Source organism: Erinaceus europaeus, chromosome 6 (genome assembly GCF_950295315.1).
Source record: "Erinaceus europaeus chromosome 6, mEriEur2.1, whole genome shotgun sequence".
Lineage (NCBI taxonomy): Eukaryota > Metazoa > Chordata > Mammalia > Eulipotyphla > Erinaceidae > Erinaceus > Erinaceus europaeus.
Window position 1 is genome coordinate 2964545 of NC_080167.1, and position 22022 is coordinate 2986566.

The window sequence follows — 22022 nt, forward strand, 5'->3', positions numbered from 1 at the left end:
GTGTCTGTCTTTCTCTCCCCCTCTGGATTTCTCTCTGTCCTATCCAACGACAGCAACAACAACAATAATAAGCACAACAATGATAAGAAAAAACAAAAAACAACAAGGGCAACAAAAGGGGAAAAAATGGTCTCCAGGAGCAGTGGATTCATGGTGCAGGCACTGAGTCCCAGCAATAAACCTGGAGGCAAAAAGAGAGAGAGAAAGAGCGAGCTTGGATCCATAGTTGAGTAGCTGCTGCTGAGGGAGAAGGGCTCATCAACGTAAAATGTCCACCACCAGGGGTCGGGCGGTAGCGCAGCGGGTTAAGCGCATGTGGCGCAAAGCGCAGGGACCGGCGTAAGGATCCCGGTTCGAGCCCCCGGCTCCCCACCTGCAGGGGAGTCGCTTCACAGGCGGTGAAGCAGGTCTGCAGGTGTCTGTCTTTCTCTCCCCCTCTCTGTCTTCCCCTCCTCTCTCCATTTCTCTCTGTCCTATCTCCAACAACGAATTGCATCAACAAGGGCAATAATAATAACCACAACGAGGCTACATCAAGGGCAACAAAAGGGGGAAGAAATGGCCTCCAGGAGCGGTGGATTCATGGTGCAGGCACCGAGCCCAGCAATAACCCTGGAGGAGGAAAACAAACAAACAAACAAAATGTCCACCACCTGGCCTTGTGTAGACCCCTAGCCTGGGGCACCAAGTTCGCCTAGATAGTGGGTGTGATGAATCTGGCATCTCAGGGGGGGCTGACCCGTAGAGGGGTTATGTTTCCTCCGGCATGACAAGCGTCCTTATCCATCAAGCTGGCAGGCACCTTGTGCACTCTGTTGGTCTGGGGCAATCATCCCGTTCATTTTCTTTGTTTTGCCTTCAGGGTTACTGCCTGGGCTTGGTGCCTGCACCATGAATCCACTGCTCCTGGAGGCCTTTTTTTTTAAGATGTTATTTATTTACTCATGAGAAAGATAGAAAGAACCAGACATCACTCTGTCATATGTGCTACCGGGGATCGAACTCAGAACCTCATGCTTGAGAGTCCAAAGCTTTATCACTGTGCCACACCTCCCGAACCACCTGGAGGCCATTTTTTCCCTTTTGATACCCTGGTTGTTTTACCATTGTTGTGGCTATTATTATCGTTGTTATTGATGTCGCTGTTGTTGGATAGGACAGAGAGAAATGGAGAGAGGAGGGGAAGACAGAGAGGGGGAGAGAAAGACAGACACCTGCAGACCTGCTTCACCGCCTGTGAAGCGACTCCCCTGCAGGTGGGGAGCTGGGAGCTCGAACCGGGATCCTTCTGCCAATCTCCATGCTTTGGGCCACGTGTGCTTAACCCACTGAGCTACTGCCCGACCCCTCATTCATTTTCTTTCACAGAGACAGACAGAGGGACCATAGCACTGCCATGAAGCTTATTCTAGTGTCTTAGTGCTCCCATGGAGGCTTGAACCCAGGACCTCACCGGCATGGTGAGGTGCATGCCCTGATAGGTATGTTGACTACTGTTCCGATGCAAGGCCTTAGCTAGGATGACCGACGCAGATCTAGTTCTGGGTCTAGCAGAAGTCAGGGAAGAAATAAACAGGATGTTTATTAAAAAAAACAACTTAGCAACAGTTAGATGGGTATCTTCTTTAACTTGATCTTTTCTTCTACATTTGCAAAGTATTTCATCTTTGTTAAAATTGTCTTGGCTTTTTCAAAATCACCTGAAATAAAGAGATATCAATGTGAGGCTTCATTTCAAGGTAGCATAGAAACAGACTGTTGGGGGGCTGGGCGGTAGCACTATGGGTTAAGCGCACATGGCAAAAAACACAAGGACTGGTGTAAGGATCCCGGTTCGAGCCCCCGGCTCCCTACCTGCAGGAGGGTCGCTTCACAGGCGGTGAAGCAGGTCTGCAGGTGTCTGTCTTTCTCTTCCCCCTCTCTGTCTTCCCCTCCTCTCTTGATTTCTCTCTGTCCTGTCCAACAATAACAACAGCTATAACAACCACAACAAGGGCAACAAAATGGGAAAAATAGCCTCTAGGAGCAGTGGATTTGTAGTGCAGGCACTGAGCCCCAGTGATAACCCTGGAGGCAAAAAAAAAAAAAATCGACTGTTAAAGCCTGGCTCTGAGGCAATGCACAGATGTGTTAGTCACTCTGGACATTTAAAGGAGAGAAGATAAACATGTAGACTGCTGATGGGACAAAGACTTCACTGAAAGGGGCACAGGCATGTTTATCAAACTCAAATTTTTTTCTTTTATTTATTTTTAAATATTTATTTATTCCCTTTAGTTGCCCTTATTGTTTTATTGTTATAGTCATTATTCCTGTTATTGATGTCGTCATTGTTGGATAGGACAGAGAGAAATGGAGAGAGGAGGGGAAGACAGAGAGGGGGAGAGAAAGACACCTGCAGACCTGCTTCACTGCCTGTGAAGCGACTCCCCTGCAGGTGGGGAGCCAGGGGCTCGAACCAGGATCCTTACGCCGGTCCCTGAGCTTTGCACCACCTTCTTTTTCTTTTAAACCAGAGCACTGCTTAACTTTTGCTCATGGTGGTGCTCGGGACCAAGCCTGGGAACTGTAAACCACAAGCAGAAAAGTCCTTAGCATAACCACTCTGCTATCTCCTAGGTCCCAGGATTCCAACATTAAATAAGAGAATCCCATTCTCTCCAGGTGATTCTCTCCCAAGTAATCAATCGGGTGGGTTTACCTGCTGAGGAGGGTGCCGAAGTTCTGGGCACTTCCCCTCTGCCACATGCTGAGGTTCAGTGCTTCCCATGGGGGCTGTCTCTGCGAACGTGGCTCTGAGCTACAGAGTGATTCTGCGCTCACAGAGACGCCTGGCAATTATCTGGAAATATCTTTGGTTGCCATAAATGGGAGGCGGTACTGACACCTCCTGGGTGGAGGTCAGGGGCTCTGCTGAACTTGGTAACTGAGCACGGGGCAGCCTGCCAAGGCAAAGAATTACCCAATCTAAAATACTGGCAACATCAAGGTTGAGATGCTCTGCTTGAGGGTGGGGGAAACAGCATAATAGTTATGCAAAGAGATCCATTACCGAGGCCCCAACATCCCAGGTTCAATCCCCCATACTACCATAAGTCAGAGATGTACAGTGATCTGGTTCAAAAAAAAAAAAAGGAAAGAAAAGAAAAATACATGGGCCGGGGCAGTGGCACACCAGGTTAAGTGCACATAGTACTAAGTGCAAGGACCCATGCAAGGATCCTGGTTTGAGCCCCTGGCTCAAAAAAAAAAAAAAAAAGGCCACAGGAGCAATGGATTTGTAGTGCAGGCACCGAGCCCCAGTGGTAACCCTGGAGGCAAAAAAAGAAAAGAGAAATACAGGCAGGGGCAGACCACACCTAGTACAGTTCACATGTTAAAACGTGCAAGATCTGGTTCAAACGCCCAGTCTGCACTGAGGGGAAGGGAAGCTTTACAAGCAGTGAAGCAGTGCTACAGGTTTCTCTCTTCCTTTCTCCCTATCTCCCCTTCCCTATCATTTTCTTCCTATCGAATAAACACATCAGGGGGCCGGATGACGGCACACTGTTTAGTGCACATGTCACCACACACAAAGACCTGGGCTTGAGCCTCCGCTTCCAGAAGAGTGAAGCAGGTCTGTAGGTGTCTAGCTTTCTCTCCCTCCTCTTTCAATTCTTCTGTCCTATTTCATTAGGAAGAGAAGAAAAAAAAATCAAATAAGCAAAACAGTCATGCCCTGGGAGACGATGCAGTGGGTAAAGGCCTGACCCTGAAGTGTGAGGTCCTGAGTTTGATCCCTGGCACTGCATGTTCCAGAACAATGCTCTGGTTCTCTTATCATCTTTCTCTCTCATTAATAAGCAAATCTTTACAACAATCAAAAACAACAAGGGCATCAAAAGGGAACAAATATTTTAAAAAATAAACCTGTAAAAAAGCTGAGGAGGTAGGAGTCGGGTGGTGGCGCACCAGGTTAATCTCATGTGGCGCAAAGCGCAAGGACCAGAGTAAGGATCCCGGTTCGAGCCCCCGGCTCCCCACCTGCAGGGGAGTCGCTTCACAGGCAGTGAAGCAGGTCTGCAGGTGTCTGTCTTTCTCTCCCCCTCTCTGTCATCCCCTCCTCTCTCCATTTCTCTCTGTCCTGTCCAACAACAATGACATCAGTAGTAACTACAATAATAAAACAAGGGCAACAAAAGGGAATAAATAACTATTTAATAAAAAAAAAAAAAAGCTGAGGAGATAAAATAATGGTTATGCAAAGAGTTTCATTCCTGAGGTCCTAGGTTCAATCCCCAGCACCACCAAAAGCCAGAGCTGAGCAGTCACAATTTAAAAACAAACAAACCTGTCAACTTGCAAAATAATAACAATAGTAATAAAGTGTCTGCTGCATAGATGGCTATGCTGCTTCTCTTGGCCTGACTTCTGTACCTATCTCAGCGCGGCTACTAACTGAGCGAAGGTTTACCCTTTGGCGTCTTGTTTCTTCCCTCACTTAAGAAAGCCAACAAATGAGGAAGGTACCTTGTTCAAAAGCTCTGCTCACACTGTCGGTCAATTCTTTCTGTTTAGCTGTAAGAAAAAAAACAAAACCAAAACCAAACAAACAAAACAAAACACCGCCTTAAGTTTCCTACTCAGCAGAAGCATGGCATGCAGACACACCGCGCCACCTCACTGCTTTGAACACAGCCAGCAGAAGTTTAACGAGGGGGGCTCCCACCTCCTGCCTGAGCGTCCCTGGGGGCAGCTCCTGTTTCTTACAGCAGTGGCTGACCAAGGCGCACAGTTTTAGAGGCTGGCAGGGCAATGACTAAAGCTCAAAGTAGCTACTGGACCATATGACACACACATGCTTGCTCGGGATCAAACCAGGGGTCTCCGGCAGGAAGGTCTGATGCTCTGCCAGCTGCTCTCTCGGCTTTGCTTGGTGTGAACTCTGAGCGCTTCTCACCTAGACGGGCATTCGCTCTGTCGTGCGGCCCTCGGCACAGCACTGAATAACGGAGACCCAGGTAAGGGGTGTCTCCTTATTTACTGACGAATTCATGGACCAGGTTCTGGGAACAGAACTGAGTAGCTAAAGAGTCTGATCTTTAATCGGATAGTATGAGAAGTAAAATTAAAATATATATTATTAATTGATTGGCTAGAGACAGAGAGAAACTGATAGGAAAGGAAGAGGGAGAGAGAGAGAGATACCTGCAGTACTTTTTCATTGCTTGTGAAGCTTCTCCCCTGCAAGTGGGGAACAGACGTTTGAACCTGGGTCCTTGTGCACAATAACATGTGCACCACTGTCCGGCCTCCCTGCCAGTGGGGACCCGGGGCTTGAACCTGGGTCCTCGCACACAGTAACATGCTTGTCTTACCAGGTGCACCACTGCCCGGCCCCTGGGAAATAACTTTTTATTATTACCTTGTAATAATAAAAAGACCTGCTCCAGGTCCCGCCTGTCTCCCCGGCTGTTGGGAGAAGGAGGTCAGAGCGGCCCCTGGGGGCCTTGGGGTAGCTCCGTGTGCTGCGCCGAGGGCAAAGTGTGCAGGAAGGGCAGTCAGCCCTGGGGGAGCCTCAGTGGGGCAACTCGTTTATTGAAAGAAAAGGCAGGCAAATATACCCCTAACTCGGGGGGAAAGTTGAGGGAACCATTAACCCAAACACAGAGCAACGTAATGCATAGTCACACTTTGACCTACAGACTATTTGATCACAAATAAAAGGTCACCACACAAGGTTTGGTCACAAGCTTTACAATGTACATCTTCCCGGAGATAGATTTTAGGTACTTTAGGGCAGCAGGAGGGGTTGGGGGAGGGAGGCAGCTGAGCAATCAGGATGTTTGCCGGCAGTTTTTAAGTTAACCACACACAGTAATCTATGGCGTTTACTTAAACAAGGAAAGGGGGGAGGTGGGGCATGTTAGAAAGGCACCCATGTCCGGGGTCCCGCCGTCAGAAATTCCAGAGGTCAGGGAGGACCTGCCATATCTCAACCCTGGGGGGGAAGGAGGGTCTGGGCTCAGACCTGCTCAGGCCTCACAGGAAGTACGGCGTGGACTTGCCGGGACAGTGGGCTCATCCTCCATTACCTCTGACAGCAGACTCGATCTCTTCCATGCCGACTACACTCGGGGCTTCCTCGAGCTTCTCACTGATTTCCATTATCTCCATGAGGAATTGCTGGTCGACCTCATGATCGGTGCCTTCTGGAATCTCGACTCCCTGGAGTTTTAGCTATTGGGGTGTAAAGAAAGTAAGTTTGGCAAAAGAAATCAGGACTCGAACCATGTAAGCCTCACTCAACCTTCAGAACAGAATACCACTCACAAAGAAAGCCTGACACATCCAGACCATGAATGTGTAGGGGTGGGAGACAGGAGAGCTCAGACAGGATCCTTCTCTGCTACTGCAACTTGCTGACCTGGGGGAGTTATTCCTCTGCCTGAGAGGCTGAACTAGAAGGTTGTAAAGATTCTTCTTGGGAGTCGGGCTGTAGCACAGCAGGTTAAACACACGTGGTGCAAAGCACAAGGACTGGCATAAGGATCCCGGTTCGAGCCCCTGGCTCCCCACCTGCAAGGGTGTCGATTCACAGGCGGTGAAGCAGGTGTGCAGGTGTCTGTCTTTCTCTCTCACCCTCTGTCTTCCCCTCCTCTCTCCATTTCTCTCTGTCCTATCCAACAACGATGATATCAATAACTACAACAATAAAACAATAAGGGCAACAAAAGGGAATAAATAAATATTAAAAAAAAATAGTGATGCCCTCACTCTAAAATAAACTAAAAAAAAAAAAAAAGCTTCTTCTTTTCTTTAAAAATAATTTTTTAAAAGATTTTTTAAAAGTTTATTTATGAGAAAGACAGGAGGAGAGAGAAAGAACCAGACATCACTCTGGCACATGAGCTGCTGGGGATTGATCTCACGACCTCACGCTTGAGAGAGTCCAAAGCTTTATCACTGCGCCACCTCCCAGACCATTAAAAAATTTTTTCTATCATGACTTTTCTTTTTTTTTTTTTCGTGTCTCAAGTTTATTGTAAAAACAGCACAGGAGGGCACCAGCCCCACTGTCCTCACACTGACAGGAAGGGGCCTCTACTGTGCAGCCTTGGGGGCCTGGGCGCTTTTGGCGGCCGGAGCTGGAGCAGCTGGAGCTGCAGCTGGAGCCTGGGCCTGGGCTTTGGCCTGGGCCTGAGCCTTGTCTTTTCTCCTGAGACCCCTGGCCATGTAGGCGTGGACACGTTTCCCAAGTCTGGGGTTGGCGATGAAGGCCAGTCGCTTGAGCTTGTGGCCGCAGCCCTTTGGGATGTTGGTCTTGGCCTGCTCGGGCTTTGCCACGGCCTTGACGACCTCGACCTGTGCGCTCATGGCCTTGGCGTTATTGGCCTGCATCTTCTTCAGACCCTTCTTGTTGTGTTTCTTGGCAAACCACATGTTCCTCAGGAACTTGGGGTCTACCGCCTTCAGAGACTCGTATCTTTGCGATCGAGGTTTCTTGATGCCGTTTCTGTGCCATTTCTGGGACTGGTTGTGCGTCGTGTGGTTCTTGGACTTGGCCATGCTATCATGACTTTTCTTTCTTTTTTTTTTTTTTTTTTAATTTTTTATTAAAGAAAGGATTAATTAACAAAACCATAGGGTAGGAGGGGTACAACTCCACACAATTCCCACCGCCCAATCTCCATATCCCACCCCCTCCCCCGATAGCTTTCCCATTCTCTATCCCTCTGGGAGCATGGACCCAGGGTCATTGAGGGTTGCAGAAGGTAGAAGGTCTGGCTTCTGTAATTGCTTCCTCGCTGAACATGGGTGTTGACTGGTCGGTCCATACTCCCAGTCTGCCTCTCTCTTTCCCTAGTAGGATGGGTCTCTGGGGAAGCTGAGCTCCAGGACACATTGGTGGTGTCTTCAATCCAGGGAAGTCTGGCCGGCATCCTGATGACACCTGGAACCTGGTGACTGAAAAGAGAGTTAACATACAAAGCCAAACAAATTGTTGAGCAATCCTGGTCCCAAAGCTTGGAAAAGTGGAGAGGAAGTATTAGGGAGGTACTCACTGCAAACTCTAGTGTACTTCTGCTTTCTTACTTTGGTGCCATACTCCAAACTCAGTCAATTTCTGCTTTGCGTTTCTACTTCTTTTTTTTTTTTTTTTACATGCATAACATTCCCCAGATTCCCATTCAACAATACAACCCCCACTATTTCATTCATCATTTTTCATGGACCTGTATTCTCCCCACCCACCCACCCACCCACCCCAGAGTCTTTTACTTTGGTGTAATACTCCAATTCCATTTCAGGTTCGACTTGTGTTTTCTTTTCTAATCTTGTTTTTCAACTTCGGCCTGAGAGTGAGATCATCCCATATTCATCCTTCTGTTTCTGACTTATTTCACTCAACATGATTTTTTCAAGGTCCATCCAAGATTGGCTGAAAACGGTGAAGTCACCATTTTTTACAGCTGAGTAGTATTCCATTGTGTATATATACCACAACTTGCTCAGCCACTCATCTGTTGTTGGACACCTGGGTTGCTTCCAGGTTTTGACTATTACAAATTGTGCTGCCAAGAACATATGTGTACACAGATTTTTTTGGATAGATATGTTGTGTTCCTTAGGATATATCCCCAGGAGAGGAATTGCAGGATCATAGGGTAGTCTATCATGTCAGATATGAGAATAGCTGTTCCTGCCCTTTTTTGTGGGCCATTGGCTTGAATGATAGTTTTCCATCCTTTCACTTTAAGTCTGTGTTTGTCTTGTTGCGTTAGGTGAGTTTCCTGTAGACAACATATTGTTGGGTTGTGTTTTCTGATCCATCTTCCTACTCTGTGTCTTTTAATAGGTGAATTCAGGCCATTCACATTTATTGATATCAAAGATTGAAGATATTTTAACGCCATTCTTGTAGAGTTTTAGAGTGTTTTGATATGTGTTCTATTTGTGGTGGTCTGGTTGTTTATAGGAAACCTTTCAGAACTTCTTTCAAGGCAGGCTTGGTGATGGTTGCTTCCTTCAGCTGTTGCTTGTCTGAGAAGGTTTTGATGCTTCCATCTAGTCTGAATGACAATCTAGCAGGATATAGTATTCTTGGCTGAAAGCCTTTCTCATTGAGCACTCGATAGATATCTTGCCATTCTCTTCTGGCCTGTAGTGTTTGTATGGAGAAGTCTGCTGCTAATCTTATGGGTTTTCCTTTGTAGGTGACTCTTTGTTTTTCTCTTGCAGCCTTGAGGATCCTTTCTTTATCCTTATTCCTTTCCAATCTAAGTATGACATGTCTTGGTGTCTTTAGGTCTGGGTTAATTCTGTTTGGGACCCTCTGGGCTTCTTGAATCTTTATGTCTTTGGTGTTGTCTAGACTAGAGAAATTTTCAGCTATTATGGCCTGGAGAACGCTTTCTTCCTCCCCTTCTCTTTCTTCCTCTGGTAAGCCAATAATGCGTATATTGTTTCTTTTGAAGTCATCCCATAGGACTCTGTTGTTGTTTTCAGCATCTCTTAATCTCTTTTTGAGATCTCTTACTTCTTCTTTAGTTGTCTCTAATTCATCCTCAATCTTGCTAATTCTGTCTTCAGCCTCATAGATTCTATTCTCTCTGCCCTCTACTGCTTTCTGGAGTTCATCTATTTTGTTGCCTTGCTCTGATACTGTTTTAGCTTGTTCAGCTAGTTGCCTTCTTAGCTCAGCAATTTCAGCTTTCAGCTCTCTAATAACCATGAGATTATTAGAATTTTCTTCCATATTCTCATTTGTTGTTCCTGCAGTTCTGATTACAATTTTTTCAAATTCTTTACTCACTCCTGTTATTATTTCCTTAGCTAATGTTTGGATGTTGAACTCGTTGTTTTGTGCTTCGCCCTCTGGAGGACTTTTAGCTGGACTCTTGTCCTGGTTCGAGTCTCCATTATTTTTTCTTGTTGTTTTAACCATTTTATATAAGTTAACAGCTTTTTCAATCCCTGAGTTGGAGTTCACTGGTGTAAAAGCCTTTTTTTTTTTCCCCTGTAGGGTATGGTTGCCTGAGGGCTTTTAAACTATCAATAGGCTTCTTGGCTTAATCAATGACTCCTGACCAAGAGATAAAGCAGGGTGTTGCAGAGATAATCCAGTGGTTATGCAAAGAGACTTTCACAGCCCTTCAGCTATGCCACCGAGGTATAGGTCTTCTCCCGAGTTTCCCGGTTAGATCTCTGTGCCCTGGTGTCCCTCCCTGTTGCTGCTCCAGATTCTGAGGGTAGTAGCAATGGAGACTCAGAGTTGTACTTGGTGAGTCTCTGGGGAGTCCTTTCCTCCCTTCAGCTGTCCCCTTGTTGGTGGAGCAGACTGGAGGTGGTGTCTCCACTGACAGACTGTCGAACTGTTAGCAGTCACTTAATCTCTCCTTAGGCCCCTCTCTCCTCTCTGTCACCAGCCACGCGTGTTTGTACTCACGGGTGATTTACTGGGTTTCTGTGGTCATTCTAGTCCTGTCTTGTTTCGGTCCGGGTGGTCTCCTTTGGTATTCCTAGTTGATCAGGGAGAGGAGAGGAGAGGAGAGAAAGCGATCTGCTGCTCGTAGCTCCGCCTCCGGAAGTCTTCTTTCTTTCTTTTTTTCTTCCATCTCCAGGGCTATTGCTGGGGGCTTGCATTATGATTTCTCTGTTCCTGGAGGCTATTTTTTCCCTTTTGTTGCCTTTGTTGTTGTTTATTGTTATTATTATTGTTGTTGTTCGTGCTGTCGTTGTTGGATAGGACAGAGAGAAATGGAGAGAGGAGGGACAGAGGGGGAGAGACAGACACCTGCAGCCCTGCATCACCACCTCTGAAGCTTTGAAAAATCTTTTTTTAAAAAATATATTTATTTTTATTTATTTATTCCCTTTTGGTGCCCTTGTTGTTTTATTGTTGTAGTTATTATTGATGTCGTTGTTGTTGGATAGGACAGAGAGAAATAGAGAGAGGAGGGGAAGACAGAGAGGAGGAGAGAAAGACAGACACCTGCAGACCTGCTTTACCGCCTGTGAAGCGACTCCCCTGCAGGTGGGGAGCCGGGGGCTCGAACCGGGATCCTTATGCCGGTCCTTGTGCTTTGCGCCACCTGCGTTTAACCCGCTGCGCTACAGCCCGACTCCCCTGAAAAATCTTTTTTGCATAACCATTACACTGTATCCCAGACCAGATTTATTTGTCTTTATTAACAAGCGGAGAGGAAAAAAACCAAAAGACTGGAAGTCGGGCGGTAACACAGCGGGTTAAGCACACGTGGCGCCGAGCAAGGACCGGCGGAAGGATCCCGGTTCGAGCCCCCGGCTCCCCACCTGCAGGGGAGTCGCTTCCCAGGCGGTGAAGCAGGTCTGCAGGTGTCTGTCTTTCTCTCCCCCTCTGTCTTCCCCTCCTCTCTCCATTTCTCTCTGTCCTACCCAAAGATGACAGCAATAACAACAATAATAACGACAACGATTAAAAAACACGGGCAACAAAAGGGAAAAAAATAAATAAAAGAACCAAAAGACCACTTCAGTGTACGCCGTTCCAGGGTTCCAACTCAGGATGCCGTACTTGAGGGGACGATGTTCCACCACTTGGTCTACTCAGATAGAATCTTTACAAGCGGGGGCTGGGAGGTAGGCCAGCGGGTTACTGCTGTCGTTGTTGTTGGATAGGGCAGAGAGAAATGGAGAGAGGAGGGGAAGACAGAGAGGAGGAGAGAAAGACAGACACCTGCAGACCTGCTTTGCCACTTATGAAGCGATTCCCCTGTAGGTGGGGATCCCGGGGCTCGAACCGGGATCCTTATGCTGGTCCTTGCGTTTCGTCCCACCTGCGCTTAACCCGCTGCGCCACCGCCCGGCTCAGTCTTTTGGTTCTTCTCCTCTCCTCTCTCTTGTTAATAAATCTGGATTGGGATACAGCACAATGGTTATGCAAAAAAGATGCTCAGGTCTGAGCTTCTAGGTTTAATCTCCAGTACCATCATAAGCCAGAGCTGGGCAGTACTCCGGCATCTCATTAAATAAACAAAGGGAGTCGGCGGTAGCGCGGCGGGTTAAGCGCAGGTGGCGCGAAGTGCAAGGACCGGTGTCAGGATCCCAGTTCGAGGCCCCGGCTCCCCACCTGCAGGGGAGTCGCTTCACAGGTGGTGAAGCAGGTCTGCAGGTGTCTATCTTTCTCTCCCCCTGTCTTCCCCTCTTCTCTCCATTTCTCTCTGTCTTACCTAACAACGACATCAATAACAACAACAATAACTACAACAAGGGCAACAAAAGGGAAAAAAATAAATAAAATTAAAATAAACAGGGAGTCGGGCGATAGCACAGTGGCTTAAGCACACTTGAACCAAAGCGCAAGGACAGGCCTTAAGGATCCGGTCGAGCCCCGACTCCCCACCTGCAGGGGAGTCCCTTCACAGGCGGTGAAGCAGGTCTGCAGGTGTCTGTCTCTGTCTCCCCCCCATCTTCCCCTCCTCTCTCCATTTCTCTCTGTCCTACCTAACAGGACGACATCAATAATAACAACAATATTAAGTATAACAACAATAAAAAAAACAAGGGCAACAAAAGGGAAAATAAATAAATATAAAAAAATTAAATAAATTACTCTCCCCAGAGATTTTCACATCCAATATCTAAAATCTACAGATGATGGTTAATAACATGTATCAGGTGTGGAAGATTTCCTGTGAAAACGAAGAGAAAACTATACTTGTGTGACTTCCTTTTTTTTTTTTTAATTTATTTATTTTCCCTTTTGTTGCCCTTGTTGTTTTATTGTTATAGTTATTGTTGTTGTTATTGATGTCGTCATTGTTGGATAGGACAGACAGAAATGGAGAGAGGAGGGGAAGACAGAGAGGGGGAGAGAAAGACACCTGCAGACCTGCTTCACCACCTGTGAAGTGACTCCTCTGCAGGTGGGGAGCCGGGGGCTCGAACTGGGATCCTTACGCTGGTCCTTGTGCTTTGCACCACGTGCGCTCTACCACCCGACTCCCTGTGTGACTTCTTTGAGGCTAAATAAATCTGGGCCCCTGGACTAGCTAGGTTTCAGGGGGCTCCTCTCCTAAATGCATGGGAGCAACTGTCCCACAGGACAACAGACACCAGCCAGTCACACTGAGAAGGGTCGGGAAATCACCTTACAAGGTAAAGTCCCCTGCTCAGGGGGGCCAGAAGGGTCTTATAGGCATCATTCAGCAGTGTCGAATGCTTCTCTGAGAAGTCCTTTTCAGTCTGTTAGTAGAGAAGAACACAGTCACATTACGATCCAACAGCCACCTCATATACACCTTTTCATCAAGCAGAGCTGGGGAGGCACGGAACGAAGTGAACAAAGCAGAGCCAGTGTGGGACAGGCAGCCTCTGTATTTTTTTTTTTTTTTTACTTATTTATTCATGAGAAATGATAGGAGAAAGAACCAGACATAATTCTGGTACATGTGCTGCCGGGGATTGAACTCAGGACCTCATGCTTGAGCGTCTAATGCCGTATCCACTGCGCCACCTTCTGGACCACCAGGCTGCCTCTGTTTTATGCAGATGGGTATAAAACATTCTCTTCTGGGGGTCGGGAGGTAGCACAGTAGGTTAAGCGGACGTGGCACAGAGTGCAAAGACCGGCATAAGGATCCCGGTTCGAGCCCCCGGCTCCCCACCTGCAGGGGAGTCACTTCACAGGCGGTGAAGCAGGTCTGCAGGTGTCTGTCTTTCTCTCCCCCTCTCTGTCTTCCCCTCCTCTCCCCATTTCTCTCTGTCCTATCTATCCAACAACGAAGGATATCATCAACAACAATAATACCCACAACAAGGGCAACAAAAGGGGGAAAAATGGCCTCCAGGAGCAGTGGATTCATGGTGCAGGCACCGAGACCAGCAATAGCCCTGGAGGTAAAAAAAAAAAAAAAAAAAAAGAAACAAAAAAACCCAAAGAGCATTCTCTTCCATTCTGCTGGGAAACCAGCTAAGCTGTGACTACAGGACAGGTCCAGGGGCTGGGTGACTGGTGGCTAGGGTCAGGGTGGAGCCGGGTATCCATTCCTGCTCCTGATAATCTCAGAACCACAAGGCCCTTGCCCCCATCCAGAGTGCACACGTTTTGGCGTGACTGGCGGGAGCCAGCGAGCTACCTGAGGTCTCTGCATGAAGAAATCTGGGTGGACAAGACGCTGCAGTTGCTGGTATTTCTGCTGGAGTTTCACAGTGTCGACTCTGAAGGATCGGTTGCTGAAATGAAATTGGGGGAAGGAAGTCCGACATCAAGCAGCTGTAGCTTTATCGACTCTGGGCCCGATTTCCGTCCTCGTGCTGCGGAAAGATACGTCATTTCCCGGCAGGCTCTGTAACAACAGGACTCCGCAGAATAGGCTCAGACAGAGTGGTAGGCCAAGCAGACAAAAATGCAGCATTCGAGTTATCCTGAGTACTGATGAAGAAAACTCAAAGAGCAGAGGGAAGAATCACGCGGGCAGAGGCAACAAGCAAGTGCCCCGAGGTGGGGACCGGCAGGGCGGCTTGAACTTCAAGGGCTGTGACTGTGGGTCAGAAATGTTTAGGGGATGGGGGGGTCTGGGGGGGGCGGAGCTCACAGCTCAGGGGAAAGAACATTCTCAAACTCCATCCTGTCTTTCCAAGGTCCAGACTGTTTCATCTGTGTCCCACTTATTTTCACCCAATTCGCTTTGTTTTTTCTTTCCAGAGAAAAAGGCCAATCCATACCACCGGCTTAACCGTCTAGATGTCTTCTGTCCAAGCTCCTCACTCTAACGGGAAAGGGGCAGGGCATGCACTTCTCAGAACTTTCTCCCCCATTTCTCACTTTTCCTTTAGAGTCTGCCAACAATATTAAGGCTATGTGTTTATTATTATTTATTTAATATTTCTTTCTTTCTTTTTTTTTTGCCCCCAGGGTTATTGCTGGGGCTTGGTGCCTGCACTACAAATCCACTGCTCCTGGAGGCCATTTTTCTTTTTTCTTTTTTTTTCCCCCACTGGATTGGACAGAGAGAAACTGAGAGGAGAAGGGGAGATAGAGAGGGAGAGAGACAGAGAGACACTTGCAGCCCTGCTTCACCACTTGTGAAGCACCCCCTCCCCTGCAGGTGGGGAGCCGGGGACGTAAACCTGGATCCTCGTACTTTTTCTTTTTTTTCTTTTAAGAGTTTATTTATTTATTAATGAGAAAGACAGGAGGAGAGAGAAAGAACCAGACATCACTCTGGCACATGTGCTGCCGGGGGTCGAACTCAGGACCTCATGCTTGAGAGTCCAAAGCCTTATCACTGCGCCACCTCCGGGACCACCCTTGCACTTTTTCTATGTGCGCTTAACCCAGTGCGTCACCAGCCGGCCCCCAGTATTTATTTACTTAAATTTATTTATTTCCTTTAATGAGAGACACACACACACACACACACACACACACACACACACACACACACCTCAGCACTACTCAGCTCTGGCTTATGGTGATACTGGGGATTGGACCTGGCACCTCAAAACCTCAGTCATAAAAGTCACTTTTGCAGAACCATTATGCTGTCTCCCCAGCCTAGCTACATGTGCTAATTATTATTATTTTATTTCTCTAATGAGACAGAGAATGACACCCACATAGCAGAGCCCCTGCATGGTTCTGGCATAGGCAATGCTTGGATGGAACTGGGGCCTCTTGCATATAATCCCTGAGCTCCCCCTCCCCACAGTCACCTCTCTCATCACCCACAGTCACGTCTCTAAGACATTTTATTATTTTTACTCTGCTACCACATCTCAGTACACCTTTCTTAAACGCCTCATCCATTTTTTCCACCAACAATATAATGACACTTGATGGTTAAATTAGCAATAAGTCAAGTTAACTTTAAAATATACAATCAGCTCAGGGGTCGGGGGATAGGTAGCGCAGTGGGTTAAGCGCAGGTGGCAAAGCGCAGGGACCCGTGTGAGGATCCCGGTTCCAGCCCCCGGCTCCCCACCTGCAGGGGAGTCCCTTCACATGTGGAGAAGCAGGTCTGCAGGTGTCTGTCTTTCTCTCCCCCTCTCTGTCTTCCCCTCCTCTCTCCATTTCTCTCTGTTCTATCCAACAACGATGACATTAATAACAACAACGCTAATAACTACAGCAATAAAACAAGGACAACAAAAGGGAATAAATAAATATTAAGAAACAACAATAACCACAACAATGACAGAACAAGGACAACAAAATGAAAAAATAAAAATAATAATAATGGCTTCCAGGAGCAGTGGATTCGTAGTGCAGCACCGAGCCGGTGATAACCCTGGAGGCAAAAAAAACAAACATAAGAAGCAGCTGTGGAGCGACAGCGAGTCCCGGAATTGCACGGCCCAAGGCCCTGGAGGTTCCATGTTCAGTCCCTGCACCTCCACATGACAGGCCCGGGAAGCGCTCCAGTCTTTCTCTCTACTCTCAGGAGAATAAAGGCCAAATTATGGTTTGTCCTTGTTGCTGGGCAGTGACACGGGGTGAGAAAGCCAGCGGGTCGGGGGTCCGGTGATAGCGCAGTGGGTTAAACGCACGTGGCACAAAGCACAAGGACCGGCGTAAGGATCCCGGTTCGAGCCCCCGGCTCCCCACCTGCAGGGGAGTCGCTTCACAGGCGGTGAAGCAGGTCTGCAGGTGTCTGTCTGTCTCTCCCCCTCTCTGTCTTCCCCTCCTCTCTCCATTTCTCTGTCCTATCCAACAACAACACCAACATCAACAATGGTAATAATAATAACCACAACGAGGCTACAACAACAAGGGCAACAAAAGGGATAAACGGTCTCCAGGAGCGGTGGATTCATGGTGCAGGGAGGGAAAAAAAGCCAGCGGGCAGTGCCTGGAGCAGGGGTCTCCCCGGGAAAGCTAAATGGGCACTGGGGAGATTGGCACCGAATCCCCCGGGGGCTCAGCCAACTGTCCACGTCTATTCGCTGTGATCCCATATTCCTCAAATGCCCCTTCTCCCTGTCCTCAAGGCCCTGTTTCTCCCACCCCACCCCTATTAGTTTCCAACTCCAAATCTCCCTCTTACCCCTCCCAACTGTCTATTTATTTATTTATTTATTTATTTATTTATTTTTATTTTTCCTCCTCCAGGGTTCTTGCTGGGCTCGGTGCCTGCACCATGAATCCACCGCTCCTGGAGGCCATTTCCCCCACCCCCCTTTTGTTGCCCTTGTTGTAGCTTCGTTGTGGTTATTATTATTGCCCTTGTTGACGCAATTCGTTGTTGGATGGGACAGAGAGACATGGAGAGAGGAGGGGAAGACAGAGAGGGGGAGAGACAGACAGACACCTGCAGACCTGCTTCACCGCCTGTGAAGCGACCCCCCTGCAGGTGGGGAGCTGGGGGCTCGAACCGGGATCCTTACGCCGGTCCCTGTGCTTTGTGCCACCTGCGCTTAACCCACTGCGCCACCGCCCGACCCCCCTCTTTCTTTTTTTAAAGATTTTATTTATTTATTAATGAGAACGATGAGAGAGAGACAGAGAGAAAGAGCCAGATATCACTCTGGTCCATGTGCTGCCCGGGGGACTGAACTCAGGACCTCATGCTTGAGAGTTTAGTGCCTTAGCCACTGCGCCACCTCCCCGAACACCCAACTTTCTTTTAATTATTATTATTTACCAGAGCACTGCTCATTCTGGTTGACGGTGGTGCGGGGGATTGAACCTGGGGTTATGGATCCTTGAGCATGAGTGAGTCTACTTACTTGCATAACCATTAGGCTTTCTAGCTCCACCCCATCCCCCAACTTTGCAAACTCCTGGGGTCCCGCGCCCCAGTTTTCCGTCTTGGGACACATCGCTCTGCCCACCCCGGGGAGGACTCGTCCCCCGTGAGCGACCCCGCACCGCCGTCCTTCCTCCCCCACCCCCAGGCCCGCGGACTGGCCACCCCAGTCGCCCCCACCCACGCCCCAGTCTTACCGCCTCCCCCTCCAAGGGCCCCGGGCCCCCTGTCCCCCCCAGACCCAGCCGTGCACTGAGCCGGCCGTCCACCACGACGCCCCCACCCGGCGCCCTACCAGTCCAGGAGGCTGAAATAGTCCCGCGCGGGGTCGGGAGGCTGCAGCGCGCGGCACTGCGGGCAGAAGAGCCGGTCCCTCCCCTGGGGGCCTCCGGGGGTCCCGCAGCTCCAGCACCGGGGGCGCTCGCAGACCAACGGCCTCCGGCCCAGGACCCCGGCGAGGCAGCGCCCCCGCCCCCGGAGCAGGGTCCCGGCCCAGCAGCTCCACATCAGGCCCCCGTCTACCTTCCCGTGGTCATGTGACCTGACCCTGGGGGGGGGGCGGGGCTGCCGAGCAGCGCTGCTGATTGGTTGGGAGACCTGAAGGGGCGGGATCACCTGCGGCAACTCGGGCGCCCAAGACCTTGCTTTGTATTGAGAACTACAACTCCCAGGAAGCAACGGGACTGCACGCGTCGGCCGCATTCGCTGCTTCTCATTGGCCGGGCCGCGCCCGGAGGGGCGTTCTGATTGGCGGAGGGTGGAGTTTGTATCTCCGGGTTTAGCGCCACCGGCTGCCTGCGGCTGCTGAGCGCAGGTCGAGTGCTCCCGGTGGGCTCACGCGGTGACTCATAGTGGGAAGCTGTCCTCTCGGGTTTGGGGGTTCGAGTCTCCGTGCTCAGCGTTTGCAGGTGCTCAGTGTTTTCAGGTGAGTGGTATCTTCGGGCTTCCGCATGGTTGGGTTTTTGAGTTGGGGTGTTGGGGGAAGGGAGAGGAAGGCGTAGGAGACTCTCTTCCTTGTTTGCAGCCCCAGCTACACGTGAGCTTCCCTTCCCCTGCTGTTTACAAGCTGAAACCGGCCCGGGCGTGCAGGGTGAGAAGGAGCGGAGCTGTGTTCACCGGAATCAGAGCGGATCCCTTTGCACCTTAAATAAGAGCGAGCAGCACCCGTTGGGTCCCCGCTCGTGGCTGCAGGCTGCTGGGGAAGTAAGTGTGGGTGCAGGGGTGCCAGAGCGGGCCTGACCTTCCAGCCGCTGCGTTTCTAACAAAACAGAAGCTGTGGGAGCCAGGCGGTGGCGCTCCTGGTTAAGCGCACGCATTACAATGTGCAAGGACCCAGGTTCGAGCCCCTCGTCCCCACCTGCCTGCATGGGGGAAGCTTCACGAGTGGTGAACAGCAGGGCTGCAGGGGTCTCTCTGCTTCTGTGTCTCCCCATCGCCTCTCAATTTTTCTCTGTCTCTATTCAATCAGTAGATAGGTTAAAAAAAAAAAATATATATATATATATATATTTTAAACTTTAAAAAAATTTAAAATATTTGCTCGTTTTCCCTTTTTGTTGCCCTCTGTTGTTTTATTGTTGTGTTTATTATTGTTGTTACTGATGTTACTGTTGTTGGATAGGACAGAGAGAAATGGAGAGAGGAGGGGAAGACAGAGAGGGGGAGAGAAAGACAGACACCTGCAGACCTGCTTCACCGCCTGGGAAGCGACTCCCCTGCAGGTGGGGAGCCGGGGGCTCGAACCGGGATCCTTACGCCGGTCCCTGTGATTTGCGCCACCTGCGCTTATCCCGCTGCGCTACCGCCCAACTCCTGGTAAAAACATAATTTAAAAGATAGAAATTTAAAGCCCCCCGGTCCCCACCTGCGGCGGATGGGGGGAGCGTCACGAGTGGTGAAGAAGGGTTGCAGGTGTCTCTCTGTCTCTCTCCCTCCCCTCTCAATCCTCTGCATTCGAGAATAACTAAACACATGTATTCCTTTTAAAGATGTGTTTCACTTGTAAATGCTTTTCCAGGTGTCTCACCACTCTAGCGCAGCGCCAGTGCGGAAACCAGGAATCATAGACCTGCAAGTCTGAGCTCTGCTAGTTGAGCTGCTGGCAGGAGGCTCTGTTAATCCTCAAGGCCTCCTCCCCCCACGCCCCCAGGCTTGAATTCAGAGAGATTGTAAACTAATGGGAAAGGGCGCAGCCTCGCCTTTTTGCCTCTGGACCCTTTATGGCATCTCTCTGGTCCCTTCACTTTATTTATAATTGCAGACGGCAACCACGTTTTTTGTATTTTCACAGTCATGGCCTTGAAGCACGGTTGCACTGATTCTGGGTTGCTTTTTCATTCAGTGAGAGAGGTGGAGAGATGCCACAGCAACAGATTTTCCTCCCTGCTTGTCACAGCACCTCCCATTTGATGCCAGGTCTTGAACGTGGATTGTGTATGTGGCGAGGACTAGGCCCCGTCTTGTGATCAGTTTCTCCACTCAGAAGAAGTAACTTTTTTTTTTAATATTTATTTGTTCCCTTTTGTTGCCCTTGTTGTTTTATTGTTGTTGTTGTTATTGATGTTGTTATTGTTGGATAGGACAGAGAAATGGAGAGGGGAGGGGAAGATTGACACCTGCAGACCTTCTTCACCACCTGTAAAGCGACTCCCCTGCAGGTGGGGAGCTTTGGGCTCGAACTAGGATCCTTACACAGGTGCTTGCGCTTCACGCCATGTGTGCTTAACCCTCTATGCTACCGCCCGACTCCCTAGAAGTAACGTTTTTTTTAAATTTTATTTTTTCCCCTTCTATTGCCCTTGTTGTTTCTCATTGTTGTTATTGCTGTCATCGTTGTTGGATAGGACAGAGAGAAATGGAGAGAGGAGGGGAAGACAGAGACGGGGAGGGAAAAAAAGACACCTGCAGACCTGCTTCACTGCCAGTAGAAGTAACTCTTGATCCATCGTCTTTCCAGTTTTCAGGATGGAGAAGTCTTGTCCAAAAAGCTACGGAAGACACAGCCTGTTTTGAGGCGGCATTGAAGCAGCAGGTCCTGGAGTAGATGACTGGCCTGTGACATCACCCCCTGCCGTGCTCTAAGGAAAACTCTGCTGGACCTCTGAGTCAGGAAGGCTGTGTAAATGCTGTCACTGTGAGTCAGGTTCACTATGTTCTCTTAGAGAGGTTGCCTGGGTTTGGGGATCTGGAGAAAAGGCACTGAGAGTCACTTCAATACCTGCACTGTCATAGGCCAGTGCTGTGCTCAGGTCTCTTTCATATTTTCGGCCACTCATAAAAGTAAATAAATACGAGAGTCGGGCGGTGGCGCAGCGCGTTAAGCGCAAGTGGCACAAAGCACAAGGACCGACATAAGGATCCCGGTTCGAACCCCGGCTCCCCACCTGCAGGGGAGTCGCTTCACAGGCGGTGAAGCAGGTCTGCAGGTGTCTGTCTTTCTCTCCCCCTGTCTCCCCATCTCTCTCCATTTCTCTCTGTCCTATCCAACAATGGTGATATCAATAACAACAACAATAATAACTACAACAACAATAAAAAACAAGGGCAACAAAAGGGAAAGTAAATAAATATTTTAAATAATAATAATAATAAAAAATACATCTTAGGGAAATTAAATTTAAAATTCCTTCCTTGCTGTAGGTTTTATTATCAGTTTAACTGTCCATCACACTTACTTTCCTTTTTCTTTTCTTTCTTTTTTTTTTTTTTCCCTCTCCAGGGTTATCACTGGGGCTCAGTGCCCGCACGAATTCACTGCTCCTGGAGGCTATTTTTTACTTTTTTGTTGTTGTTGTTGCCCTTGTTGTGTATCATTGTCATTATTATTATTGTTCATATTGCTGTCGTTGTTGGATAGGACAGAGAGAAATAGAGAGAGGAGGGGAAGACAGGGGGAGAGAAAGACAGACACCTGCAGACCTGCTTCATCGCCTGTGAAGCGACTCTCCTGCAGGTGGGGAGCCGGGGGCTCGAACCGGGATCCTTATGCCGGTCCTTGCGCTTTGTGCCACTTGCGCGTAACCCGGTGCGCTACTGCTTGACTCCTTACACAGTTAATTTTCAAATAGTTAGTGCTCTTTGTCATGGTGTCCTGCACCTCATTAGAATGGTGTCCGAAGAATTCACCTGGCTAGAAAGTCGTTGGTTCTAGCGCACTGGAGGAGACACTGGTGCTGCTGATTCTCTCTGTGTTTGAAAAAATGCAGAGGGAGTTGGGCGGTAGCGCAGCAGGTTAAGCGCATGTGGCGCAAAGCGCAAGGACCGGCCTAAGGATTCCGGTTCGAGCCCCCGGCTCCCCACCTGCAGGGGAGT

The 22022-nt window shown here is 49.0% G+C and overlaps 3 protein-coding genes across 9 annotated transcripts in view; 1 reads left to right on the forward strand and 2 right to left on the reverse strand.

Moving 5' to 3' along the window:
* Positions 1-1557: 1557 nt before the first annotated feature.
* Positions 1558-18252, reverse strand: HSCB (HscB mitochondrial iron-sulfur cluster cochaperone). 2 transcript variants are annotated; one of them, XM_060192923.1, is made up of 6 exons: positions 18007-18252; positions 14100-14196; positions 13117-13206; positions 6075-6219; positions 4510-4557; positions 1558-1700 (listed from the first exon to the last, which is right to left on the reverse strand). In XM_060192923.1, exons 1-6 carry the CDS (start codon positions 18216-18218, stop codon positions 1609-1611), a joined length of 684 nt encoding a protein of 227 aa, XP_060048906.1. In that variant the 5' UTR covers positions 18219-18252; the 3' UTR covers positions 1558-1608. The 2 variants fall into 2 exon arrangements, with proteins under 2 accessions (XP_060048906.1, XP_007529677.2); XM_007529615.3 differs by lacking the exon at positions 13117-13206.
* Positions 6990-7573, reverse strand: LOC132539069 (large ribosomal subunit protein eL29-like). Its single transcript, XM_060192925.1, has one exon. It carries the CDS (start codon positions 7546-7548, stop codon positions 7084-7086), a length of 465 nt encoding a protein of 154 aa, XP_060048908.1. The 5' UTR covers positions 7549-7573; the 3' UTR covers positions 6990-7083.
* Positions 18253-18483: 231 nt separating the features above from the next.
* Positions 18484-22022, forward strand: part of CHEK2 (checkpoint kinase 2) — a 32808-nt gene continuing 29269 nt past the window's right edge. For 2 of the 6 annotated variants that reach the window (XM_060192917.1, XM_060192922.1), the window contains exons 1-3: positions 18484-18636; positions 18736-18914; positions 20668-20844. The gene's annotated coding sequence lies outside the window, so the exon portion shown is untranslated. The remainder of the gene's footprint in view (positions 18637-18735; positions 18915-20667; positions 20845-22022) is intronic. The other 4 variants (XM_060192919.1, XM_060192918.1, XM_060192920.1 and 1 more) reach the window with 4 other exon arrangements.

Bases quoted from the DNA above. Each gene is read 5' to 3' on its own strand.
- LOC132539069 (XM_060192925.1), bottom strand. From the start codon at position 7,548: ATGGCCAAGTCCAAGAACCACACGACGCACAACCAGTCCCAGAAATGG.
- HSCB (XM_060192923.1), bottom strand. From the start codon at position 18,218: ATGTGGAGCTGCTGGGCCGGGACCCTGCTCCGGGGGCGGGGGCGCTGC. The intron at 14,197-18,006 runs GTAGGGCGCCGG...ATTTCATTTCAG, and splicing joins TATTTCAGCCTCCTGGACTG to CAACCGATCCTTCAGAGTCG. The intron at 6,220-13,116 runs GTAAGGTGATTT...ACACCCCAATAG, and splicing joins TGAGCAGGGGACTTTACCTT to CTAAAACTCCAGGGAGTCGA.